The sequence below is a fragment of the Neltuma alba genome, unplaced genomic scaffold (genome assembly GCF_004799145.2).
Source record: "Neltuma alba isolate B1F8T4 unplaced genomic scaffold, ASM479914v2 tig00012163_pilon, whole genome shotgun sequence".
Lineage (NCBI taxonomy): Eukaryota > Viridiplantae > Streptophyta > Magnoliopsida > Fabales > Fabaceae > Neltuma > Neltuma alba.
The window spans coordinates 1-10842 of NW_021636710.1; the positions used below are offsets into that span (position 1 = coordinate 1).

The 10842-nt window shown below is 37.2% G+C and overlaps 2 protein-coding genes across 2 annotated transcripts; one reads left to right on the forward strand and one right to left on the reverse strand.

Annotated features, from left to right (window-relative positions):
- Window positions 1-4412: 4412 nt before the first annotated feature.
- Window positions 4413-7960, forward strand: LOC114723934 (WAT1-related protein At5g64700). Its single transcript, XM_028910185.1, has 7 exons — window positions 4413-4613; window positions 4712-4774; window positions 4987-5103; window positions 6584-6836; window positions 6949-7107; window positions 7229-7380; window positions 7486-7960. Exons 1-7 carry the CDS (start codon window positions 4441-4443, stop codon window positions 7640-7642), a joined length of 1074 nt encoding a protein of 357 aa, XP_028766018.1. The 5' UTR covers window positions 4413-4440; the 3' UTR covers window positions 7643-7960.
- A 1547-nt stretch (window positions 7961-9507) lies between these two features.
- LOC114723935 (sodium/potassium/calcium exchanger 1) lies at window positions 9508-10787 on the reverse strand. The gene has a single exon (XM_028910186.1). It carries the CDS (start codon window positions 10758-10760, stop codon window positions 9753-9755), a length of 1008 nt encoding a protein of 335 aa, XP_028766019.1. The 5' UTR covers window positions 10761-10787; the 3' UTR covers window positions 9508-9752.
- Window positions 10788-10842: the final 55 nt, after the last annotated feature.

Sequence of the window (10842 nt, forward strand, 5' to 3'; positions counted from 1 at the left end):
ATCAGGTTTTGGTTAGTGGGCATTGCATTGGCGATTAAGAGTGACTAATATACTTAATGGGATTTCTCGCTTTCTAATCACGCGCTTGTCGTTGCTCAACATTAGAGATTTTTGCCATATGATTGTGACTGACCAGCCATTTCATTCTTACCGTTTACTTTCTTTCATCCCTTGGTTAATGGTGACGCTGACAACTTCATTATAAAGTATAAGAGCTCATACGATAGTGAAAAATTTTTATAAACCAATAGCGAGGGAGGAACTTCCGTAGAAGAATAAAAAATAAGAATGATTTTAAGGAGCGTCTTTCTTCCTAATTTGAACACATAATACATCATGTGCTCAATGTGCAATTTTTGCGACACTCTGATTCTTTTCAAGAGTACAAAATGGTTGGCTTCCGTATCTGTTTCAGATGCTGATCGAGCATTACCTGTTTCCCATTCCATATTAAAAAAAGGAAAAAAGGTCATGTATAGGATTCCCTGTTCTGGTTTTAAACGTCGGTTGAATAGGAAATAATTATGGAAAGTCTATTTTTATTATCATGGGATGCAATGAACTAAAGCCTTTTGATTGGTTTTCAAGTTTAAAAGAGTGCCCTCCCCATGCAGGAATAATAAAAACAGCGTTTCAATGTGCAGAAAACAAAATAGCGACAGACCAGATATGCATAAATATTTATATTGGAGGGCCCTTTAAGAGTTGGGGGCCCTTAGATCAAGTTCGCGGAAAAGAGAAATCAGGAATGGTCCAGGGCAGCGATTTGTTTGACGGTCTTTCTGCCTTGAAATGTCGCAATAGGATTGAAGGATTGGGAAATCAATCTTGAGGCTAATCTGCATGGAAAGCAGCTTGTTATTACTTTTTCTCTGATACAGCTATCTCTCCTCTACTCCTTGGGTTCTGCTTTCATGTGCAAAGGTCACATCGTGATCATCAGAAAATGACTACGGCACTCCAATTTAGACTGGGCACAGAGAGAGAAGCCAAAATCACAACATTATTATTTTCAGCGAAATATAGATAATCCCTTACAGAAAGGTTGCCACTTGGACGGAGAAGATAAAGGATCCATCTCTCTTTCTTTTTTGCCGCATGGGGATCAGTCTTGAGGAAAAAAACCTTCCTTTTGGTGAAAAATAAAGGTTGCTGCATGATTGCTAAGCAAATGATGAATTCTCACAAGTTTTGGGGACGTGGAGGGGTTTGCTAAAGGATTAAGGATGCTCTCCTAAAAAGAATGACTCACTGACTATGATCCACATTCTACAGTTTAAAGGTGTTTGTTTCCAGGATGCCCCATTATTATGTACTGGGATTGATTAAGCAAATTAAAATGGAGGCGAAAAGTTAAAGCAAACCCAACCCAAGCAATTACCTAATACCTAAATATTTAAAAAAAGATAAAGCTCGACGTCACCATAGTGGATCCCATATTGAAAACCATAAAGTAATGTGAATGAATTATATCAATCTCTTTAGAACCTCAGTTAAAGCATGTTTTGATAGATTTTCTTTAAAAAAAATTATTCATTTTTATTGATGGAAGAGGTAACTTGTCATCGTGTGACCTGGTAGTCAGGGGTTGTGGAAATAATAGTCCCTTGCAGAAATGCAGGAGATAAGGCCGCGAGATTTGAAAACATGTTATAATATACAACGCATGGCATATTTCGTTCATCAACTCTTTTTTGGAACAGTTATTTCGTTCAATTTTAACATCTCGCTAACAGAGAGAAAGGAGGACATAGAACCCCACATGCTTAAGGTGCAAGAATGGCGAGTTGATTTGGTATTTAATCCATTATTAATTACATAGCAAACTCTCTCTTCATATTTAGGGAGTAAACTAAAGTTTTTAAAATAGAATTAAAAACCCGGAGTCTCTATACACGGAGTATAAATATAAAAATACGGCGCATCACCGGTATACGTAGAGGAGTGCGTGGATCAAAGATAAATTAATTTCAATCATATCATGAAAAACACTTGAGCGCCGATATTCAAGTTAAGGTTATTGGTCAGCAAATTTAATGAACGAGGGAGCCTTTTCTAGCAAGGCATGGTTTTAATGGAAGGGGATCCATCTTTCTCCTTTTATTCTCGGAATTCCATTTCCATCATTCGACCAAAAAATGGATTGTTCAAATCCAATATTTTACAAGACTATTATTATAATACTACTTCCGGTCCTAATTATAAGAACTAGTTGAATAATTTGAAGAGATTAAAAAAATAAGTTAAGTTAGTTATTTGTAATAGACATATGTTGTCTTTCTAAATATCATTGCTAATCAAGTATATTGGCTAGAATTACTATTATTAGAAAGACTATCTTGGAAAAAAATACATAAATATAAGAGACAAAATGAATTGGTGTCTTATATTTAGAACCAAAATAAAACTTAAACAAGGTTTTATGTTAATGATCGGAGGTAGTATTATATAAATATGAGAGAGAAGGTAGATATTTGTTTTTAAAAATATTAAGTCTGAATTATCCATTTTTTGATCCATTAGAGGATTCTGAGAGTAAGATGAGAGGAAGGAATTCTGAGGGGATTTGGACCTGGTTATAATTCGGAACTGGAAAAAAACATAGCAACAGTTTACATCACTTCATAGATAGTTTAAGATACCATATGTTCCTGAGGGAATATTTTAAGGAAAAAGATGCCTTTAACACCTGGTATTTTAATTTCACTCCATAAGGATAACCCAAGAAAGTCATTATAGCAGTATTACGCGCTGTACGTTTTGCGGCTTCCCCGCCATTTATTCTCAAGTTAATTAGTTAAACTTTCCAACCAGAGGGCCATGCCTTTAATATTATACAGAGTATATATGTACTCCTGGTCTCTGCCGTTGTACGTGTTCTCCATTTTGTCCCTTTCAATAAATACTTTTTAATTAGTTGAATTGGAAGTCACCCTGCGTCCTCGCTCCCTATCCTGCATGTGTTTTATGTTTATAAGATAATACTCCCTCCGTTCCTTATTATAAGAGACAAATAACCGAAGTACGTTGATAAAAAAAACAGTTAAAATTAGTTAAGAACAATTAATGTGTAAAAAATATAATTTTTTTTTCAAAAATGCCCTCATTAATAAGAAGAGAAAGCATGAGAGAGAACAATTAAATTATTAAAAGAAAGAGAAGTGGGAGGGAGAGAGAATGTGAGTTGAAGAATAATAAATATGGGTAAAATAGTAAATCAACACAAAAAAGTAGAGACAACTTGTAAGTGTCTCTTATAAATAGAAACATGACATAAGCATCAAATGTCTCTTATAATAAGGAACGGAGGGAGTATAATTTATCCTTTTCCCCATCCACCGAAACCAACACACAAATTAAATGCTGAGATTTAATTGCATTTCTGATCTGAATTACATTTCTCTCCTACCTTTGTTTTAAGTGTTATTATGTTTATTGATCTATTTAATGATGAGCTAGTATACGAATTAATTAATAGACTGAAAGAAAATTAACATGAGATAAAATTAAGTAGTCTAATTAACTAGATCAAAAATAAAATTATTGGACGGGAAAGAAAATTTGAGGTCATAAAATAAAGAGATAAAATTTTAAAATTTGAAATAAAATTAACAAGTAAATTAAATTAGAAGTGTCAAGAAGAAATCCAAATGGAACCAAACAAGGCTGAAAAAATATCATACTCTTCCGGTCTTTAATATGAGACCTATTTAACTAATTTGATTAAATTAAAAAAATTAAATAAGTTAGCTAATTATAGAAAATATGATATGTTTTTCTTAAAATACTATAATCAAATTTTTTTAAAATACTATTTTCAGTCTTGCCTACAAAGACTTCTTTTTGGCCCTTCGACCTGTAGCGAAGGACTAATTAATAATTGGAAGGAAAAGGAGGCAGGCCACGTGACGGAAAGTTAAAAACAACGTGGGCAATAGAAATTAATTAGTTAGGGGAAACAGTAGCAGAAATAAACGCGCAGCGTTGGGTAATAACATGATTTTGACTCCCCCTTTAAAGATTTTTTTTTTCTTTACCAGAGTCTTTAAAGATTACTTTAGGATCATATGCAAAATTTATTGGGAAAAAAAAAGGAAGAGAAAGAAGAAGTAGTTGCAAATTGAGAGTGGGATTCATGGACGAGTTAGTGAGAAAGAAGATTGAATGAGTGAGGAAAAAGAAGAGTGCATGGGGACAATATAATGAATGAAGAAGAGGAGGAAGATGAAGAGGCGCGTAGAGGGAGGTGATGGTGGTGGACCCCGACATGAAAAGCAGGTCATCATCTTCACCACACACACGCCGCTGTCCTTCTCCAACTTGACCCTTTAATTGCCCATAAAAGCCGGACCATGTGTGCTCCTTCTCTTACGCTTCAACCATAACTCTCCATTCTCATTCCTCTCCCACACTCATCCCTAGTACTCTGAACCCTCACCAATGGAAGCAAATAAGCCCTATCTGGTTGTCCTCATAGTTCAAGCAATTTATGCCGGCATGTTCCTTCTCTCCAAAGCTGCCTTCGACCACGGCATGAACAATTTCATCTTCGTCTTCTACAGACAGGCCGCTGCCACTGTCTTCCTCGCCCCGTTCGCTTTCTTCTTCGAACGGTTTGTGTCTCCCTCTCTACCACTTCATCACCCTCATCAGCTACCTATCTTCTTCTCATGGAGTTTCTCGCTTAATCACTTCAATTCTTTGATTGCAGGAAAACTGCACCGCCTCTGCCATTCGTGACCTTCTGCAAGATATTCTTTCTTTCGTTCTTGGGGTAATGTTCGGTTCGTGTGTTAATTTTTTGTGTGATTAGTCGTTTCCCTGTCAGATCGTATTGAGACCAACTAAGGAGGACTATTCATGACATATATAGCTTAAAATAGGTCTTAAAGTTTTACGTGACATTTTCCTGATTTATTGCTTTGATTATTATTATTTTACGTTTTGGTTTGTTTTCTAATCTGTGAAGGTGACTCCAAATTTCAGGATAACCATGAGCTTGGACATTTATGGGATTGCCCTTATTTACACGTCTGCAACTTTAGCTGCTGCTACTACTAACTGCCTTCCCGTCATCACTTTTTTCTTGGCCCTTCTCCTCAGGTATATGTATATATCACCTCGCACTTGATCGCATCCTAACACACACGTATATATAGTCATACATCTCATGCAAAATTATATTTTTTTCATCTTCTATTTTTCTTATAATAAGAATTAATATATTCACGAATCGTGCTCCCAACAAGTTCGACTTGAGGACCATACATATCTCGATTGCCGATCAATTACGAGGGATCATAACATAAAGGGTTGTGAACTCGTAACATGAGTCCCATCACTAAAGGTTTTCATGTCTCCGGACGTGATTTATCACCCACTACGAAATCGAAAGTCTAAATACTTAGCCATGTTCAGAAGGAATTAAAAACACACACTTGTGTGTTAACTATTATGCTGCATTAAAGTCCAATCAGATTCTGAATAGTAGAGAAAGTTAATTACTGCACATGTTTGTGTTCTATACATGCATCAATCAGTACTCTTAAAAGTAAGAATAGAACTTATTTGAGTGTCGATTTAGATTCTGTTATGAATGAGAGGATTTTGTTAAGCATCCCTCGAGTGTTTTTTAAATTGGGAAGCCGTGCCTAGTTCTAACAAAACTCTGATAAGCATTTAAACTTTACTCAACTAAGACAAGTAACATTAGTTTGGAGTTTTAACAACTCTTAGATCTCCAACAACAGATTGAGAATCTTATATATGCATCGATGCCTATAATGAGCCGTTAACTTGCTGAGTGAAATTCACCCTAACTATTATTTTTATCAATATTTTTTTAAAGGGAAAAAAACTAAAACAACTCCACATACTAGCTCGCTAGCCGTGTGGAATTTCATGACCACTTATGGGGGGGAAAAAAAAGTCATGTACATTTTAACCAAATTTGGAAAATAATATGTTTAATGCAAGTAAATTGGTACCAGATTTCATGTTAGCCTGGGTCCTTGGAGTAGAAGTAATCTCGGTATGTTAATTCTGACAAGGTCAAAATTTTTCTGTCCAGAGCAGATCAGTGTTTTATCTTGTGCCCCATAAGTTCCAGATTGGACCAGTGGTACGATCGCGGAGGTCCAATATGATTCATGGACATGTCTGAATAGAACAAAACCTTGGCTCATTTCAAGCTACACATGTTTTTTTTTTGGGTACAAGTTACACATGATTTTGGAAACTAGCAGTCATGCAGTGGAACTTTTGGACAATAAGTTCAACAGAAGATCTTTCAGCTAAAAAAAAAGTTCAACAGAAGATCTTGAAAAATCCCGTGCCTTGCTCCTCACGTGAACATATTATTACATAATTGGGCATCCTTAATAAAACTCGACAACTCTTTAATTTCTTCCAAAAGACGCACTACTCAGGCACCACACGTTATATATGTTCACGTGTCTGGAAATTATATTGCTTGAAAAAAGAACACGTTGTGTGAAATGAGGTGTTTTCTCTGAGTGTTGAGTGGAGAGAAATGCTTAATGGCAATCTTCTTTCTTTCTTTGTTTTTTTTTCCCCTCAACAGGATTGAAAGTCTGAAAGTGAAAACAGCACCTGGGGTTGCAAAGTTGGTGGGTATAGTGGCATGTTTGGGTGGTGCGGCAATCCTTGCCTTTTACAAAGGACCTCACTGGCAACTTTTGGGGCATCATCACCTTTTGGGGTATTCTCATTCTAATGCACAAGCACAGCACGGTGTTCCATCTGGCACCTGGATAAAGGGTTGCTTCCTCATGCTCCTCTCCAACACCTGTTGGGGGCTATGGCTCGTACTTCAGGTCATCTTTATTTTCCTTTCAACTTTTATATGATTGATCTTCTCATATTTCACACATCACAAATGTAGATATCAGCTTTACTAATGGCATTTTTGGTGGTAATTAAAAGCAGGCCTTTGTCATAAAAGGGTACCCTTCAAAGTTGCTCATCACAACCCTGCAGTGCTTCTTAAGCTCAATTCAGTCTTTTGCCATCGCCTTTGCCGTAGAAAGGGACGTTCAGCAATGGAAGCTGGGTTGGAATGTCCGACTCCTTGCCGTGGCTTACTGCGTAAGTATCCTCTCACTCTCTCTGCTTTCTCGCTAATTAAACTCTTAATCATCAGTTTTCCTTGTGACTGGTCTCCACATATATGTATATAAATTGATTAACTTTGGCGTAATATATATAGGGAATAGTGGTGACGGGGGTGACATTTTACATGCAAGCATGGGTTATAGAGAAGAAAGGACCAGTGTTTTTGTCCATGTCGACTCCGCTGGCTCTCATCATCACCATTTTCTCATCAGCAATTCTGTTAGGCGAGGTCATGAGTTTAGGGAGGTAATTAACCAACTAATTAATAAAGGGCTTCAGCAATGTTTTGGGTTTTTGTCATTAAAATGTAAATATGTTTGCCGCAATGATTGGTTTTGTTTTAATTTGCAGCCTATTAGGAGGGTTGATATTGGTGATAGGACTATACAGTGTGCTGTGGGGAAAGAGCAGAGAGCAAATGCCCAAAGCCTCACGTGACTTAGAGGTGGCATCGGTGTGTGATCGTACTACAACGGCGGGGCCGGCCGCCGGACCTGTATGTGTGTAAATGTACATGTATCGATCCAAAAACCCTACCTGGGCAGAAAATGTACTGTGGTTTTCTCTCAAAGGGGCGAATTTGGAATATTATCGCCGAGTTCTGTCGCCGTCATGCCTGGTGAAGCTCATGTAGTACAGGCAAGTCATTTGACATGGAGGCATCTCAAGTGAAAGCCCTTCAAATTCTCGCCTTAATTTGTATACAATTTTAGTCAGTTTTATTTTGTCGTTGATTTAGCAATTTTTTTATGTTTCATCTTACTTAGTTTGTATTTGGATTCAAAAGGTCGCAACAACCTGATCTGATTGTAACCATATATATATAAATAAATACTCCTCCGGTCCTTAATATAAGACCCAATTGCTAAGTTGGTTTTGGTCCTAAATATAAGACCCATTTATCATATTTATCAATTTTCTCTTAATTACCCCTATGGATACTCCATCAACCATAATCAAGTAGAAGATAGAGAGGGGTATTAAGAAAGATGATTACGGTATTTTAGGAAAAACATGTCACAATTTTTATAATTAACTAACTTACCTAACTTCCTTAATCTAATCAAATTAGTTAAATGGGTCCTATATTAAGGACCGGAGGAGTATATATTTTTATATAACATATTCTCATTACGTATGACAAGGTGGTCTTGCCAAATAGACAGTACACGTCGAATCATCATGAGCTGTACACATTGACCGGGGAATATGAGCTCTACTTTCTCTCTCTGTGTCTCTGGGCCTTCTGGTCGCATGATATTAAAAACCTCCTTCATTTCTTTTCATTTGGCGAAAGGATAATACATGTATAAAGCCAGATAAAACGTACTACGTAGCTTCTTAATATAAAATTTTATTTGATTTTTATTTTAGTTCTAATATGAGATCCCAATCTATTTTGTTTCTTATATTTATTCTTTTTTTCTTTCAAAATAATCAATCTAATAATAGTAGTTTTAACGAATAAACTTAATTAGTAAGAATATTTTACGGAAAACAACACCTATTTATTACAAATAACTAGCTTAATTTACTTTTTTAATCTGTTCAAATTAGTCAACTAGCTCTTATATCAAGGAGGTAATACATGATTTTTATTGCCACAAGAAATTAAGCAGGAGAGCTTTTGAAAATTTTGTGTAGAAAGAAATGGAAATTAATTAATCCGTGACCAGTCATGGGATATGCGATGCTTATATAGATTCTAATTCTTTTTGCATATTGAGAATGTAGGAAGGCTGCAAAACTGGTGAGCAATCACAAAATTAATAAATGATGTGGAATTCAACACATATTACCCTACCAGCTTTCTCATCAAGAATCAATGATGCAGCTATCATCACGATCCAAAGCATATTTCTTAGCATATATAGTAATATTCCGATAAGGTCAAAGGAATGCTGACCCTACACTCGTAGAATGTTACAGCCACTGCCTTATGTGCCCGCGCTGTCGCCAGCTTGGCTTTGCCAGATATATATTGCTAGTAAATATTATTATTTTTTCTAATTATAAGATCTCATTCATCAACTAACAAATGAAATTTGACAATTAGGAGCGAAGGTAGTAATATATCAGACACAGCTTCTACTATTATTAAGTATACATACATTATTCAATTCCGAAATTTTCTTCTACATCGTTTTTCAATAGGATACCTGTCTTTTGCAGTTGCAATTTTCACAAGTGTTTATGAACTTACATATTTTGCTCCCCAACCAAACAAAGCATCTTTCTGCTAACTTGGTACTCATTTTGCATTATATTCCTTACTCCTGAATGATTGTAGCCATATTTTCATTGATGTTAATCATAATAAAATAGGAAATACGCAGGTCATCAGGAAAAAATTACGGGGGCATACATAGCATATATAAGTAACAAGACACTATAAAATATCGACATAGATTAAATCCCATAACATTATTACAATCCAGACGCCAAAGCACGACCGGCGCTATTTTTTTCAAAAAAAAAAAAAGGAGAAAGAAATAAAGAGTAATTCAAAAGCACGCAGAACCAAAATGGGGCGAAAAAAAGAAGAGAGGGTGGAAGGGGCAAGGGCCCACGAAGCCTAGGATTCTCGAGGCTTTTGCGTATGGTGGGGTTTAATAAAATTAATGGGCTGGCTTGGCTTCCTCCGCTGCGCTCTGACTTTTCTCCTCTTCCCTGGCCGGTGGCGCTTCCTCCACAACTCGAATTACCTTCTCAGCGCCTTCTTCCACTTCACTCCCGCGACTTTCTTGTTTCGCTGTGTCATTGCTCTCACCTTCCCCTGAACGCTTCTCCTGCCCTTCCTCTACCCCGCCCTTCTTTTGATCTTCTTTTCCCTCCTCTGCCGGGTCCTTGTTCTCATTTTCCTCTGAACATTCCTCTTTCCTTACCTCATTGCTTTCACTCTCTGAGGATTCTCCTTTCGCTGCCTCGCTGCTGTCAGCTTCAGTTTCCCTTGAAATTTTCTCCACCGTTACCTCTGTCGTTTCTTCTTTCATTTCAGTTTCCCTTGAAATCTTCTCCACCATTACTACCTCTGCGGATTCTCCTTTCATTATCTCATTGCTTTCCGTTTCGGTTTCCCTCGAAATTTTCTCCGCCATCACATCTACAGGTTCTCGTTTAATTACCTCATTGCTTTCCGTTTCGGTTTCCCCTGAGATTTTCTCCTCCACTTCCGCGGATTCTCCTCTGGTTAACTTTTTACTTTCAGTTTCGGATTCTCCTGAATCTCTTTTAATGACCTCATTGCTTTCCGTTTCAGTTGCCCCTGAGATTTTCCCCACCGCCATGTCCGCGGGTTCTCCTTTGATCACCTTCTTGTTTTCAGTTTCAGATTCCCCTGACTCTCCTTTAATGACCTCATTGCTTTCAGTTTCCCCTGAAGGTCTCTCCTCCACCACGTCTGCAGATTCTTCTTTGATTACCTCACTGCTTTGACTTTGACTCTGACTTTGTCCTGAAGGTTTGTCCTCCTTCACCTCTCGAGACTCCTCTTTGATCGGCTCGCTGCTTTTGGTTTCCTCTGGAGGCTTCTTGGCTTCTGGCTTTTCCTGTGTCGCCGTCCCCACCGCCGAGACAGCGACCTTCTCATTTTCTGGAGTTACCTTCCCATCTTCATTCTGACACATTAAAAACCAAACCCAAAAAAAGGGATTTTAAAAAATCAGACGTCCAGAGGGACCAACCTCGTAAGCGTGGTTTCCATAATTA

Coding starts and splice junctions, on each gene's coding strand:
- LOC114723934 (XM_028910185.1), top strand. CDS start 4,441: ATGGAAGCAAATAAGCCCTATCTGGTTGTCCTCATAGTTCAAGCAATT. Junction 4,775..4,986: donor TTCTTTCTTTCGTTCTTGGG/GTAATGTTCGGT, acceptor TCCAAATTTCAG/GATAACCATGAGCTTGGACA. Junction 6,837..6,948: donor GGCTATGGCTCGTACTTCAG/GTCATCTTTATT, acceptor AATTAAAAGCAG/GCCTTTGTCATAAAAGGGTA.
- LOC114723935 (XM_028910186.1), bottom strand. CDS start 10,760: ATGTGTCAGAATGAAGATGGGAAGGTAACTCCAGAAAATGAGAAGGTC.